A 16,800-nucleotide genomic window follows, 5' to 3' on the forward strand; every position below is an offset into this window, starting at 1 on the left:
TGAGAGTAATGTCAGGTTCCAGTCCTGTGCAGAGGTGAACCCATTTGTTTACATTTGGATTACAGCTACAGCTGCCCTTTAGTGAATTCTCTCTCAGTGATGTTCAGCACTTGATGTAAGTCAACACCGCCAACACCTCACCGCCGTTTCCTTCTCACCGCTGAGGAAACTAAATCCAATAAAAAATGCATTTTTCTGTCGGAATTGGGAGATGTTACGGATGACTGTGAAATAACACATTGACAGGCTCTCAAAAGAGATGCATAATGAGAGGGGTGACGAGAGAAAGAAAAGGAAACAGGGAGAGAAAGGGGAAAGGAAAGGGGGGACAGAAATATATGATGTGTACACCAGCTCAGTGAAAGCAAACAGCTAAATTAGTCATGGAAGGGATGCAAATTTGCTTCCCCTGAGCGTTGCATGGTAGAATTACCCCGAGAGAAGCAGAGAGTGAATCATGCCAACCCCCGGCACCATGTGATTTATTAGCAAACATCCAATTCAATGAGAAAGTGCTTAACATTCAGAAAGCTGTGAAAGTCTCATAAGGTGGCATTATCTATACGATATTACCATTTCCACTGGCGGGGGGAAGGCAAGACAAGAGAGCGTGGAGAAACAAACACGCCTACTTTCCAGAACGGTCTTGGTGTGACGTGCCGAGTGGGACTGTGACAGACTGAAAACTCACTTGGCCTTTTCCACGCACGCATGTTACTACTCATTAACATAGACAACGAGGTTCATTAATTGACACTTCAGCCCAGAGAGCCTCTCCTCTTTGAAAAGGGCACGGAGAGAGAGAGAGAGAAATAAAGACAGGAGAGGCAGAAATATAGAAAGGTTGAAAACATAAGCAAAATGAAATTGCTGTCGCACTCCTGCTTAGAAATTAAAGTTTAAGTGGTGCTGGGTATCCGTCGCACTTGTGTTTCATAAGTGAAACTGTTAACACGTTGAAGAACTGTCGAAGCCCTTAAAGGAATATTCCACCAGCAGGCACTTCTGCGTTTGACATCATCAATTTATGGTGATTAATGTGTTTCAGAGGGTATTTGAACTATTTATGTATATTTGTATTTTCTCTACACTGTCAATTTCTAACTTTAGGTTTCGAGACGAGGATAGATGCAACAAATCAACATTAAATTTTGTCCTCTTCCGATTCTGGAGCCCAGAAACTCCTGGACTTACAGGACCTCAGAACTTCAGTTAGTATTTTTTCATTTATTTCCAAGAGAAGCAATGTGTACATGTAAAAACATCCCTGCTCCCCTGGGGTAAATAGTTCCCAATGACCCATGAGCCATTTGGGTATTTACTGTCACTGACAGGACAAACAGCAGACTGTTCCAACTTGTCTACATTCCTCCTTGCACATTTTGTTGACAGAAGATAATAACAGGTCTCTTGGGCAGCATTTATCATACCTTAAATACCCACAACGTGATTATTTGGGCTGCACAATTGCATCTATTTGAACATTTATTCGTTTATTGTATTTATTTGTCTGTAAAAGTAATTAAAAATTGCGATTTCTTATTAAAAAAATATTTAAGAGACAGACCTTTCTTCCTTCTTTCTCTTTTGTTTCCAGTCCATGCATACATTTTTTCATTTCATTTCTTTTTATTAAAGATTCAGTTTTAATTGATCATCACTTTGTCAGTTTTGTGTTTCAGTTGGATTTTTGATTTTGCAACAGTGTCGACAGGATGAGAGAAAGTGGAGAATGATTAGCATATTTCTTGGCTGTGTAGTTTGACTGATTCACAGTGTGTGAGTCTGTACAGTGTGTGTGTGATTCGTTGTTTGCAGGCGCTCAGTGGGGTGGGAAGAAACTGACTGATTGCAGTAATTGGCTCTCACATTTCACATTGTCTAATAAGATAATGTATGGAAAGGATGGCGCCATTAAGCAATTCTCCTTACAGGAAGTTCAATACGTTAACAGAAAGAAACAGTCTGTCTCTGTGTCTCTGAACACGAGCAGTCAAATGTTGATGTCAGCCACACCTTAGTTCATTTGTTTGGATTTCAAAAAACTGATTCTTCACCGGGCGTAATCAATCATGTCACGTAAAGTTAACAATGACTTGATGACATTTTTAGCAGGTGCTTCAGTCATCCCACCAGAACAAACAGTAATATCAGCGCTGTATTGATCTCATACAGCAGTGCTCTTTGACCCTGTCTGTGGTGAATTCCTTAAGGGAAGATGGACGTGTTGACAGAGAGTACATGCTTTTTGACTGATAAGCACAAGATTGGGATTTTCCATGTTTAGTTTCATCACCCAATGAAATTCTTCAGGGATTTACATCCCTGTTGTGCAATGATCGCTTAAGAGTCACTTTTTTCCCAGTTGTTGTAAATAAACTTCACTGTTGTTCATAAAACAAAGAGTAAAGGAACTACCAGTGATCTGCTGTGTTGGAGGAAACACTTTGAAAAGTGTTTCAGTATTTAAATTTGAACTGTTGGTCTCCTACTATATATGCATATTTACTGAGAGTATACACTGAATGACTCAGACTCATTTCAAACTAATTACTTTCCTAAATTCCCCTAAACTTGGACATATCCCTGGACTCAGCATATTTTTTTTTATGCTGCGAAACAACTTATTAATTATCGGATGGGGAATGTGCTTTCCCTACTTTGCAGTCATCACAAATTGATATAGATGGTCCAGATGTAAACAAGAGGGGTGCTTGTAAAACTAACTGCATACTTTCTTCAAGGCTTTAAAAAAAAATCTTACTTTTTGTCAGCCAGAACAAGTAATACTCACAATTATACAAATAATACAAATGCAAATAAATGTTTTACTGTATCACAATCGGCTCAGTAAAAAGCAAATATCTGAGATGCTACTGACAGGTTGAAGCAAGTAAAAAAATCCTGTCACTTGCAAATGACTTCACATGCTACTAATTGGCAAGATAATGCTACTTGTTAAAGACACACCAAGTTCTATTTTTACATTGCATTTACTAACCAAGAGCCTGAGTCATTACCATAGGAACAAGAAGAATCTGCTCTCTATCCATCTCTTAAAATCTGCTGGAAATGTATTTGATATTTTATCTTGTGAAATTACAAACCACGGTGAGAAAATATCTGCACCAATTGTCTTTGGAAATTGAGATATTTAAAATGTTTTTCATTTTAAATCACGTCCATTTATTTACGGTTTTATTGAACATAGCATGTCTATAAAAACTGTGACGTTAACCGTCATTTTCAGACCCTCGTCCTTGGCTTTAGTGCTTACCGTTTTGTTTTTTAACCGTAGTTAATCATGGTTAAATAACTGTCTCACAATATTTGTCAGAAGAACCTTTGGGTGAAATCCAAAATTGAAAATTATTTAGTGCTGTATTTAAAGTGAATCTTTTCTCTGTAACCATATGAATCATTTCTTTAAATCTTAGACTTCAGATGGACACATTTGTCCATGTTTGATACACACTCTTTGGCATTTGGTGGCTTACTTACCTAACACAAACTATGTTTGCTTAAAGGTACTGTGTGTCATATATTGCGGCATCTAGCGGTGAGGTTCTAGATTGCAACACTGTCTCGCTCACCCCTCCCTTTCCGAAGACGTTGGTGGAGCTCCAGATGCTACGGTGGCCCTCATGGACAAGATACTAATTTTCTAAATATGGACTTGTTCACAACAGTGTCAAGTATTTCTTCTAAACCAATGTTAAAGGGCTGTTGGAGAACAGGATATACTGTATATTTAGCGTGCCATTCGGACCTCCTCTGTCTGCCACTTGAATGTAAACATTAGTCATCTTTTGGGGTTTGATGAAAAGACTTGTCAGACAGTCTTGATACATGATACATGCTCATTTAAGCAGTGTTTCTTTAACCAAAGATTCCCTGTAATATGTGTTTGGGATTATTCTTGCAGATCCCACTGAGAATCAACATCTCAGTCAGCTTTCTGCTCACTTTGGTCAACCAAAAGTAACCAGTCCAAAATGGCTAAAAGTGAAGGGAGTTGAGCCTCTTCTGTATCGACCTAAACAGAATATATATCTGTCAGTAAACGGAGGATCAAACCAGACCTGAAACACAACCATACATATTTATACTTGCACTTGACAGGTGGTGAGAAAGAAAGAAAGAAAGAAAGACTCCTCATTTCCCCACACAGTTGAAAGTTTGCTTTCTTATGCATTGCAACTTGCAAAATTGAAAGCCGTCTCATCTCAGGGTGAGATTATCTTGGATTCATAGATATTACTGAACAAATAGGCAAGGAGGCAATTTGCTCATTATTTTTTCGGATGGTTCACTGCAAGCTGAAAGGAAAAGGCATTATCACGTAGACAAACACATTAAACCAGGGAGCACAAAGCTATAAAGCAAAAGATGAGGGTCCACACAGGCAGACCAGAGTTTTTACATTAAAAGTGGAAACAATTTTCAGAAAAACACATTGAAAAAGAGGCTATTGTGCACTACAAAGGCCATAAAGATGCCCTAAAAGCACTTAATACCAACTTTAATAACAAAGCGTAATGTAGCCAGCCTAAGTAAACATATTTTCTAGAGTGCATTAAGCCAAAAACATGAATAATTGTGATATTTGAAATCCAGCTTTCTTTAATTATCAATTACCAGTGTCATTTTTCCATTTTTAACATTAATTGTAACATACTACGGAAAAACCCCTAGAAAAACACAATTAACTACATTATGTCCATAATGTGTATTGTAGCAATTATGTAATGTTTTACCTCTGTAGGTTAATGGAAATACTTAAATTAATACAAGGCAAAGGGACAATGGCCCATTACTACATGTCACAAATTCACTTATCAATCAGTGCCACAACCAAATCCCAGTTTTAGTTCAACATGGTATGCTGAGTATTCTTGCACATTCAGCTACTCAGTCTTTGTGCTGTATTATGCAGAGATAATGAGATATTAGGGCATATCTCATTAAGATAAAGGCAGAAAAATGTCTCCTGGGGTCAGAGGGTAATCCCTGGTTATTGTGTCCTGGCCACAGTGCCAGGCAATTAAGCAGGAGAAGATAAGGACCTAAAGAGCACTGAGAGCTTATTAAAATCCTCAGGTTGGTAATAAGGGGAAATATGTGTAGTATGGAAGGAACAGGGTATCATGGAATAGCAGCCATTAAAGTGTGAAATAGACTTGTGTGTGATATTTAATATACTTGTTTCAGTGTTGGTTGTTTTTCATCCTGAAGTAAAAATCAAGACAAGAAATAGTAACGTCAATGCAAGATTTAAGAATACATGGTATGGTGTGAACTTTCGGGCTTCTGACTTTAGGTATTTTACAGATGCCAACATTGCAACGAAAGCCAATTCCCATGCACACACAGAAACGAAGCAAAGTACGATTGCCTCATGCCAGAACTGAACCACCCTGGCTTGATGCTTGCCAGCACCATCCCCCGACCAATTATGATATATTATGAGAGGTACTTGGCCATCAGAGAAGCCAGCAGATCTGCCCTGTCTGGATCAGCTACAACATTTCCAGGCACACACAGACCATCGATTCGAGGGGCTCAACTCACAGCCTGCAGTCTATCAGTGCTCAGGGACCGGTAATCAATTCTCTAATGCCGTTTGAGCCTATTCACTGCAGCTATGATCCACTCCTCACTGTGCGGATACAGATGCAAACACCCACGTGGATGTAGCCCTGTCCGCAAACCAAGCACACGCCGAATATAACCCAGATGGCCATCGTGAAAGCAGAGGACGGCTCCCAAATATTAACTTACCAAGTGAAGCAATGATAGGGCACTGTCTTCTAATGGCATTAACAAAATGAGAGCAGCTCTCCTGAGGCAGACTCTGGTTCCTGATTACCTAGCAGTGGTGGACCCTGTTTGTGGCCAAATCTGATCAGCATAGTACCAGACACAAGCATGGTCGGTCAGGAACTCGGCCTCGAGGCCCCTTATCTCTACCGGCAGGCCATCGGTTCTTTATGGGCAATGATGTCCTCCTGGGAATTAATCTGATTGGACTCTGGTGGAAGATTATGTCCGAGTAAAACTGCTGAAAGGAAAGGTGGGGCCCTAACTTCCTCTCTGTGTCAGTTAGATCAGATGGAATTACGTTGTGAGACCTTGTACAGATCCGGGAGAGAGAGGACCGAACCTCTGAATGTTCTGCTTCAGGCAGGCTATCTGCTGAAATCAACTGTACACTAACAACTTGGATTATTGCTCCAAACTTCTTAAATAAGACCCTTTTGACAGTCGAACAAATTTGTGTGATAAGAAACACGAGGCCTCTGGCCTAAATTACAACAATCGCCGTAATTTTGTGGTCGCATCCACATCATCTTCCTTCCAGCCATACACAATGTAACTTTAAAGTTCAAATACTTTAAAGGCAAACATTTGGTAACTTTTTGAAGACTTTCCAACAAACTGTGATGTCTATAGACTCATCACCCACAGGTTCATTTAACACCTACTGGTAAAAAATGCAGTTGGGCAAACATTACTGACAAGTAGTGCCGTGCGCTACTGCTCTAACCAGTAAGGCATCGTTTGATACTCAGTGGTGGAGAGTAACTGAATGAAGTGTTGTACTTGTGTAAAACATTTAAGTACTTGGATTTACTTGAGTTTTTCCCTTTCATGCTGCTTCTGCTCTGCTGCTTCTACTGAGTTACTAGTTACTATACAGATTAAGATTTTACATGGGTTTATAAAACGGTGCATTGTACAAGATGTGTATCATGGTGATCACAACTGCTTGAAAAGTGCACTACTTACTTTGGTGTCTGTGTGTCCTCCAAGCGGTTCCCCAGCTGGAACTCGTGGGATTTGCTGCGGTGCAGTGCAGTGAAGCCCGGCAGCAGATGGATGAGCTTGCGGCTGGGCGGAGGTGGCGTTCCCGGGGCCTTCACTTTGTTCCTTCGCCGCATTGGGGGAGTGCCAGGCGGGGTCATGGTGTTGACCACCAAGGGAGTCCGAGGAGGTGTGTGGCCAAAATGCCTCTGGCGGGGTGAAGGGGGCAGGGAGCGGTGACCAGTGTCCAAGGGTGGGAAGAGACCTGGGCTGTCGACAGTCAGTCGATCGGCATATAAAGGGGGCGCCAAGGCCTGGGGGCTGTGGCACATGTGCTGGTTGTACTTGGACTGGACTTTGGGGCTTTGAGAGAGTTGGAACCGGATCCACTGACTGGCCTCTGGCTGGCACACTGGAGTGTTTTCTTTGCCCGATTCAGAGGTCGGCCACTGGATGGACCAGTCCTGCTTCGCCTGGCTCCCTGTTGGAAGAGAACAGAGATAGGCTGAGTGGATGCCAGTAAAACAACTGCTTGCAACATCCTGCAAAGAATGCAGGTTAGAGGGTTCGCACTAATTACAAAAGGCCATATTTTCTTGCTTATCTGTGGTGGTATCTGCAAATAGTTTTGGTTTAATTTACCCAGATTTGAGATAGCTGTCTGTGATTCCATTCACACTGAATGAATCACTATAGTTTTCAGCACTCAGACCCCTTCCATTGAAGAAATCTCAGGGGCACATATCTCAAAACCCGAGAAAATGAAAGCAAAATTATCTGCATGTCTAAATACCACTTTGAGTGAGAAATTATGTTATTTTTCCTCATTTTCAATATCAATTTGGGTGAACATTTTTCCGTAATATGGTGTATCAAGTTAAACCAAATTGGTTTGTGTCATGCACTTAATACTAAAACATCCATTAGCTCTGCTTCTTGATTGCAGCGGTAAGAGTAAATCCTGGCAGCAGGCGGACATTTACGACCAGCAAATGTGCTCAATTTGGGTAATGAAGAATTAACTTTCGCTGTTATCTGTCGTGAACGAATTAGTAGTGCGGTGTTGTTCAAATATGCTGATGTGGAGCAGATTAAGCATGAATGGATGGAGCGAGCGAGTGAGTAAAATGGAAGTGTGTGCCAAAACAGAACAGGGCAAAGCTGCATGAGTCATAACACAAGCCGACTTCTACCGAAACTGAAAACTTTCTGCTCAATGAGAAACAAAGAGAAGCACTGAGGCGAAATAGTTGAAAGTATGCAGCCATGATGAGGTTTTGAGCTCAGATGACAATACTTTACCTCCATTACTGTGCAATTTATCCTCCTCAAGTTGTTCTTCAGAAAGGAACAAAAAACAGAAGAGCGTGTTTATTGATCTGGCAGAGACACAGCTGAAATAGTCTGAAATATTCTACTTTCCATCTGCAGTTATGCATAGCCAAAAGGCTGTTCAGCAAAACAAAACATATTGTTGGTAGAATTGATCCTGGGTACATTTCAGCAGATGCCGTATCTCATGCATGACTGATTTGGAGCAAAATTGACCTCACACGCTTAAAAAATTCTGCTATTGACCGTGAAGCCATATTTAATGCAAATTACTGTCAACAGCCCTAATACTTTGTTTCTTTTTTTTGTTTTGTGTCATTAATTTTCTCCCCCTCGACATTGTCTCTGAGGAACGATAAGCATCAAAAACACAAACTTCAAACACAATATCAACACCAGCAACATCAAATGAACCAAGAAAAATATCTCCCATAAAAGGTCCCGGTGGAATTGCAAAACTTGATGGGAGAAAAAAGCCTGCAGTCTTTCCTATTCTGTAATGTTATGAAGAAGAGGCCGCGAGGAACAACGAGTTGTGGGAAGAGCTGGCTGCAAAGACACAAGGGACATAATATGCAGGAATTTTCAAGGCTCTCATTTTATTTTTTATTTTTCTATTAAATATATTTGAGTCATCCCCATGTGGGTTCTTAAATTTCTTGTTAAAGACACCCCAAAAAAGACGCTCGGTGTAAAGGCTCTGCAAGTTTTCATTCACCAAAGGTTATGTTTAGGGCTACTGAAACGCAGCAAAACATTTTGTTTTAGCAGAAACAGTGGTGCAGTTAATGACCTGCCACTGGGAAGTATTTTTCAATACGGCAGCAGGTTAATGTGGTTCAGTTTGTTGTTGTTTTTTTGGGTTAGTCTCAGAGAACTTTAAAAGCAAAGTTTAAAATGTATGTTTTAAAAAACAAAATGTAATGGAACAACTTCAAGTACACTTTGTACACTTTAAGTATATTGCTGTGTATGTACTAATATACATGCTTGATTAGTTAACTTAAGTTTTGTATGTGTCTTGCAAATATTCAAGCAGTATGCCAATAATATATATCCTTATTGTAGAAGTTCTACTTCTGGTTGATGTCAATTACTAAGAAGGATATTTTGTAATAAATTATCAGTATACTTCATTATTACTTTTACATTTTAATTATACTTTAAATTAAGCATAAAAAATAAAAGTACATAGTGTATCATTTTAGTATATGTATATATATGTGTGTATATATATATGTATATATATATATATATATATATACATATATATATACACACATATATATATATATGTATTATTATATATATTACAATAATATTACACAATAAGGTACTATAAAGGGTGGCAAAAACGGCAAACAGAAGCTTAACACAACACTTTGAGGCAAACCAATGATTCTTGAAGGAATTTTTGCATTGACAACACAAACATCTTCAACATGGGATTCATTGATATCACCACCTGCATTCACTCAATCAAGGTTGGGTGATGCCCCTTGCCAAGTTTGGTGGATTTTTGTCCATCCTTTTGTATCCTGATGAAGACTTTCAAGGTTGAAACCAGTCAGTGTTTCATGTTCTGTAAGTCGCCATGTTTTGAATAAAGGCTTTTAACACTAATCCAAGTATTTTTTGCTGCTGGTCCACGCATGTTTTTTCTCATATAGCAACATAGCATTCTGAAATTAGCCACAGTTTATGGCTTCGCCCTATGGCAGGCTTCTTCCTCACAGTAACATCTGCTGAAGCACATGGGCATTGTTGAATTTAAAGCCATCTGCCATAACAAGCTGACAAAAATAAACATAATGTCTCAGAAACTAAATTGAAATGTCTAAAAAAACGTCACATAAGGGGAAGTCCATCGATTTTACACATCAAAGTCTGTTTTACAGCTCTTGGGAAGTAACACTGCATGTGTGAAAAAAGTTGCCTCAAGTGAAGACACACAGCACATCTCAGTGTCTTACTGAACCATTGTAAGAAATATCATCTTTCATATGGAAAGTTACAGTCGCAAAAATACTTTCTGAATCAGCGGCTGCTCTTACCTTACCTCCTTACTCACTCTGCAGTTTTAATTGACACATCCACCAAATAGGAACAAACATTGATGGCTACTGGAAAATGTACCATAAACATAACATTACGGTAAACCAAATGATGTCATTACTTTGTTCCCACTCGCTGGTTGACGTTTTCCAATTAGTGAACCTGGAGTTGTCTTTGGTTGTCATGGAAAGCACTACACTGCACATGGTTATAGCCCCTGTACAGAATTTAAAATGGAAAACTGTGAGCTGATTTTCCAGAAATACAGATCACATTTTCAAGGATTGATTAGTGTCATGGGCAGCCGTGATTAACACCTATGGATATTAGCCAGTAGGGTCTCTTGAGATGCTGCTGCCCTGCCTGAGGACTCACACACTCACACTTGTGCCTGAACCCCCATTAAGAGGCCCCCGATCTCAACCCCCTCAGAAGGACATCAAGATGCAGAGAGGACGAGTGGGCCCAAAAGAGTGCTCATCCACAAATGTACGGAAAAGATGAAGGGGGTTGCTCAATCAAGCCTCCTTTATTTGCAGGAATTAAAACACAACAGGCCACTCAGATACGTAAAAGTTGAGCTTGACCCCTCAACGGCCACTGAAGAGTTCACACCACACCACTTGTAACACCTGACACATGAGGTACCAACTTGTATTGTATACTTCGAGATGTGTACCTTCTAAAATCCAACCAGATCATTTCTGTAAAACATTTGATCTAAATTATGAGTTTCCCTTTTGGTAATTACATTCTGGCAGCGAGGCAGCCTCACTTTAAAAAATGCTTTTGACAGTTCTTATCAAATTGATACCCAAGTGAAATTTCTCTGCACGAGAAGCAATGAACTTGAATCACACTCATCAAACTGTTGCTTCAAGTAATGAGTCAATTCATGGAGCGCGCTAGTATCTTAGCAACTGCTTCAGCCATATAGTAACAGGACCTGACTTATGAATTTCTTGTTTCACATGATCTCACCTAAGCAACAACCTCGGGCACACACACAAAAAAAGCTCGCTGCCTAAATGAGATGAAAAACACAGAGTGAGCATAACCCCTTTGAGAACTGTGATTTCAGTTTATTTGTGTGGCTTGTGCTTGTTAGCGGGTAAGTCTCAGAAGTTTCATGGAGGGAAACTAAAGTCTTGTAATTTATCATTTTTTCTAGGGGTTAAATTTGACTGAGCAGCAACTTGTTGATATCAAGGCTTGACTATTCCCCATCATTTTCTGTGTCAGCATTCCTGCAACTACAATATTGCTTTTCTTTTACTTTATCAACAATTTGCGATGCATTAGATCATATTTAAACGGTACCATACTACAAAATGATCATAATGCACTCACAAGCACTTCTCATTTTCAACTGCACAAGCTAACGATGACGGTGCTATAATCAAGCAATCAATGTCACATTCTCCAGCCAAATCATGAAATGGTATAATTGTGCATCTTGAAATATTACCTCCAGACTAGACACTTCTGCTGGGTGTCTGATCTAATTAGCTGGATTACTGCCTCTAATATGAAAATGGGACTTGAAAAGAGGAACTGGTGAACCTGAAGGAGCTGGATGCGAAACACACAGAAATGAAAAATAACTAAGATGTGTGTAACTGTCTTTAGTTGCACGGAAAACTCTTTACACTGTAAATATGTGTGTTTTACTGTTTTTGTGACTGTACACTGGTGAGTTCAACTTCAATATACTACTGCACTTTCTTGCCCCAGGGTTACATTACAAGACTTCAACCATGCTCAGGTTTGTGCTTGAGGTGGAAATCATGAATCACGTTGCTGATTCGAATCACTTTGCTCAGTTCGGACTAAAAAGCTGTTGGATCACCGTTAAGATGCACTTCACCTGGAATCACGCCAAATGCTGATCACATTAATGCATAACTAGAGATGTAATTCATCATCCACCTTCTATTCTCTCTTCTCACCTGAGTAACCGAGCATCTCCACATCAACTGTCGATGCAAACAATGCAGCGAGCATTTACGGCCGCTTCTCCTTTGCGGTGATTAATGCAAATAGCACACCCCCAACAACATTAATGGGGCAATCTTAACATGCAGTGAGGCTTTGAAAAAGGCAGATAACAGCCTCATAATTGGACTAATTACCTCTAGATGTGTTGCTTCTCTGGGCTAAATGGCAGTGAAATGCCACTGGGACAGGGGCTGCTCTATCTTACTGCCACTGTGAACAGGATTTGGCGAAAAGGGCAATGGCTGCGTTCAATAGATGCAGTGTCCCTTTTTAATCTTGACTCTTTAAAGTTGAGCGTGTGTGGACTTTCTTGCAGTGTAATCAGTGGGACTCATAGTTCGACTCGGCTAATTAGTTAACAGCCAATAAGGACCACCCAGGGGTGTTCAGGAAGATGGGTGTCGGGGGTTCGGTCAATGCTTCTTCTGGTCGTTTTTTCTTCCCTGTTGCATCTGCTCTTTTCTTCCCGACATGACTGCGTTTCTCCTTCGCCTCCTGTCGCCACTGCCTCTTTCTCACCCTAATTCTCTCTCATGTTATTCCACGTCTTTCTTCCCCCACATGCCTCCTTCACTTTCCTTTCCTCTCCTCCAATCTCCTCCCTCGCATATTCTGTGCCTCCTCTGCCTTTCTACATCTCTTTTGCTCGCTGATGGCATTTGAAGCCAATTAGGTGTTTCTGCGTGCGTGTGAAGCTGTCTCAAGGCAGGGCACGGGGACATTCCTTGAAGCTGTCATTACAGGGGAAAGGCACCGAGGAGACCTGTCGTGCTGAACTTAGATCAACACTATAAGCCTTATCAACAAAACAACCTAGATGAAAATGTTCGTATGTCTTTGTGCGTGTGTGTGCATGTGTGTGTGTGTGTGTGTGTGTGTGTGTGGACTTGTCTAGAGGGGCGGGCTGGATAATGTGTGTATATCGCGGCACAAAGGACCGACCGGCTGCCTCCGAATTGTATGACTCATCCTCATTGCAACCCGTGGACTGCAATCCCAAGAGCCTGTAGTGAAAAATTCTATTAACTTGCATTAGTTTCCTTCCTCCACCATAACACCAACATACATTCGCTCATCATGTTCTCTGTTTCTCTGGTTATGTGATGTATAAACTGCCAAGATTGTAAAGTATATGAATGTCCATGTCTGCCAATTTTAACATAATTCCTGATGACTCATAAACTGGAGCGACATATCGTCTTTGAAAAAATTTATGTGGCATAAATCTGTAAATCCTCTTCTGTGCTTTCATTCATGCCGGTGGAATATATCCGTACTTCTGCAACAACCTCCAGATTTTTAAGACAAAAAACAAAACTCTTTATAAAGACTCAAGACGTAAGAACATCCTCTGCTTCTTGCTTAGCGGTGGTTAAGTGCTAAATGCTCTCATGGGGCTGTGTAAACCTTCAAAAGCACATGCACATCTCCTACTCATACCTGCTGACACACAGGTACTCGTGCAATCCCACCAACGCACGCGAACACAGATGTGCAAATGTGGCGATGTTTCGAAGCTATGACATATCTCCCTCTCCAAACTCCATCTGGGTAAGAATACGAAGAAAAAAAAAACACACGGCTGCACACCCTTAATTTCCCTCGGCTGAAAGGGCCTCTCACCGCTCTGTGTGGGGGTTGTGGTGTTGCTGCGGTGCATTCACACATCTCCAGCCAGTCCCCCCTGTTAGAGAGCCCATTAGTGGCTCTGTGTGGCCAGACCCTGGCTTTGGAGAGCCAGGGAGAGAGAGAGGAGGAGAGTGTGGTGGAGGCAGTGGGCGAAGAAGTGAAGCAGATGATAAACAATAAGCAGGAAGGCAAGAAAAGGAAAGGAAGAAGGGTGTGAAGTGAAGAAATCAAACAAAGGCAGAGAAAGACAAACACAGCCCGGACCTTAATGTTAAAATCTGAAAGTAGCAGATTTTTGAAAGAGATGATTGTCTTTTTGACAATGTTTTTATCATGCTAGCTGTTGCTAGCATCTTAAGGTTCTTACCACTGGGTTTAGTTTGCTGAGCATGACCCATGTTTGACTCTTTGTTCATGTGGTAACAGGTGGCTGTAAATGAGGGGAGATCATCACCCTGATCTTTGTTCAAAAATGTTTTTTAGGGTCAGATGTGAATGGCCTCTATGATCTTTATCCCCTTTAGTCTATCTGGGACTGTTACTATTTATTCAAACTCATACAACAGTTCGAAAGTGGGAAAGAAATGTAATATTCAAATATGTTTGAATTCAAAACTTGTGTATAAGCACAGCTGGTTTTTACAAAATATCCGTCATCAGCATGATCTGTTACCCTGATGAGTAAAGTAGCTGTTCAAGGTTTAATCAGTTCAACTATAAAAACATAAAAATCACAGTGCTGCCATCATCATCAACCGAAGGTGATTACAAAACATAGTAAATAACTAGAAGTAGCACCCTGCTGTTGTGTACCTCTGTGCACCAGTATAGTTGCAGCTTATATCCATGTCTTTCCAGACTCATGTAGTGAAGACCTTGAAAGAATTTAATAAAAAGAATTAAGTGTACTTCTTGATGAAATGGAAGTTATTACATGTATGACATGTCTGCTTCCAGTGAATACTTTACAGTGAGAAACATTGCTGTCTTCACTTAGAGACTATTTTTACAGAGGAATGACGGAGAGCATCATCAAATCGTGCAACGACAATCACCTGAAGCTCAATATCAGAAAAATCAATGAGCTTGTGTTGGGCTACTGCTGTACATTCTGATGTCACAGCAAAGTTGACCTCTGACCCTTTGGATAAAAAATATCTCCTATAAATTCTTTAGCTATCGCCGAAAATGCTTTTCACAAGGTGACCTTTGACCTTTGACCAATGAAATCTAATCCGTTCACCTTTGAAGAAACTCCCTCAAGGCGTCGCTGAAATATCGCGTGCACCAGAATGGTGACGGATGGACAGTAAACCTGACAACAAACAACAAACAGCTATTGCCAGAGGCAGGGGCGTGAATATCCATAAAATAGAACCGTAGATAAAAAGACATAACACCCTAACAGTGCTGTATGTATGAAATCATCAAACAAATCTAAGAGGTAATGTTGGTGAACATTTCGGTGAGGAAGTGGACCACCAGGAACATTGTGGTAAAACCAGAGTTTTCAAATCACAACGAGTCAGCACTTTAACACCATAGGATCTCTGCTGTTGCAACCTAAAAACAGGAACTCTGCAGTGACCTCTCATGCAACAGATGTAGAGGAAACTACACGTCAACAGTGAGGACCCTGGACAGAGACTGAATGAACACAGGAAGCGGCATCATTAGGTGTGTCTCTGAACACCAGACCACAATCAAAACCAATCACACAATCGACTCGGAGGGGGTCAAAGGTCAATGAGCACAAGTTAGTGTGAGTCACCACATTTAACTGAGGTATCTCCATCTCTAATCAAGAAGGTGAGATGCAGTTAAAGGCTCCATGCCGGTAGTGAGGGGGTCGGGGTCTTCAGGAAGAAGGCAGGTAGCAGCTGGACAAATCTTATTCTATTTAGAAGCCTGTGCTTTATTTATTGTCGGCAGGTAGGTCGTAACCATTTTATGCCACTTAATGTGAGGGTGGGCCCGGACTCCTGCAACGGAGCAACAAGTAAGAAAAGTCAAGAATATACTTGCTAGCTCTTTACCGATATGGACTAAATGGTGTGAATACAATTTCTGGATCCATCCTATGTCTTACATATTTTAACACATTTTTTGCCTTTATGTTTTGACTGATTTTGAGGCATTTCTTCACTTCGAGGACGTTACTTCTTTCTCTCTATTATTCAGTCACGACAAGAGATAGGGAAAAAAATCAGGAGCGAGGGGCAAAAAAAATCTAAATTGGTACATCTGTTCGATGCAGTGTGAACATAGCCAAGCTCCTAGACAGCGATGCCAAAAGAGAGCTGCTCTTCAGAGACGGCTGACTGGTTTGAACCCAGCTGGACTTGAGGCATGGGCGACTGGGACCGCCTGACGGGCTCTGCCAGGGGACGCCTGTCTGCCTGCTTGTATGTCTGTATGTCTCGCTGTCTCTATGGACAATGTGCGCCTCCATCCCCAATCAAGCCGATGAGACAGAATGATAGGATGGAAGTTGGAGGAGCTCACAGGAAGGCGAGCGACTCCAGCAGTCTGACAAACGAGCACAGGGACCAACAGAGAGGTGTGAATATTTGGAGAGGACAGCTGAACACCTGCAGAATCACAAAGAGGCTGTTTTTTCGGGCTCTGCTGTAAGAAAACCAGTTCGCCTGAACGTCTGAATTCTTATTCATTACATAAAATATCAACAAATGCTTTGAAGAACTGCCAATTTAAACCTCTAATAAGACACTGTTATAAATAAAGCACAGTTTTGTTGAGGGCACACTGACGACAAACTACTCATCAAGTTAATTTGCTTAATTATTTAGCTGAGCCTTCCATCTGAAAGGACATCTGTTACAGAGCTGTGTGTGTGTGTGTGTGTGTGTGTGTGTGTGTGTGTGTGTGTGTGTGTGTGTGTGTATGTGTGTGTGTGTGTGTGTGTGTGTGTGTGTGTGTGTTTGAGTGGGAGAAGAGGAAAAACAGATATGTTATCAAATG

At 40.9% G+C, this 16,800-nt stretch overlaps 1 protein-coding gene across 3 annotated transcripts in view; it reads right to left on the minus strand.

Moving 5' to 3' along the window:
* The window catches only part of ksr2 (kinase suppressor of ras 2), a 106,372-nt gene that overhangs the window by 70,984 nt on the left and 18,588 nt on the right, over positions 1 to 16,800 (minus strand). For 2 of the 3 annotated variants that reach the window (XM_084359803.1, XM_084359802.1), the window contains exons 4-5: positions 8,107 to 8,142; positions 6,790 to 7,285 (exon numbers count right to left, since the gene is read on the minus strand). In XM_084359803.1, the coding sequence (XP_084215929.1) occupies positions 6,790 to 7,285; positions 8,107 to 8,142 (532 nt within the window). The remainder of the gene's footprint in view (positions 1 to 6,789; positions 7,286 to 8,106; positions 8,143 to 16,800) is intronic. The other variant, XM_084359804.1, reaches the window with a different exon arrangement.

Source organism: Pagrus pagrus (genome assembly GCF_965226575.1).
Source record: "Pagrus pagrus genome assembly, chromosome: 8".
Taxonomy (NCBI): domain Eukaryota; kingdom Metazoa; phylum Chordata; class Actinopteri; order Spariformes; family Sparidae; genus Pagrus; species Pagrus pagrus.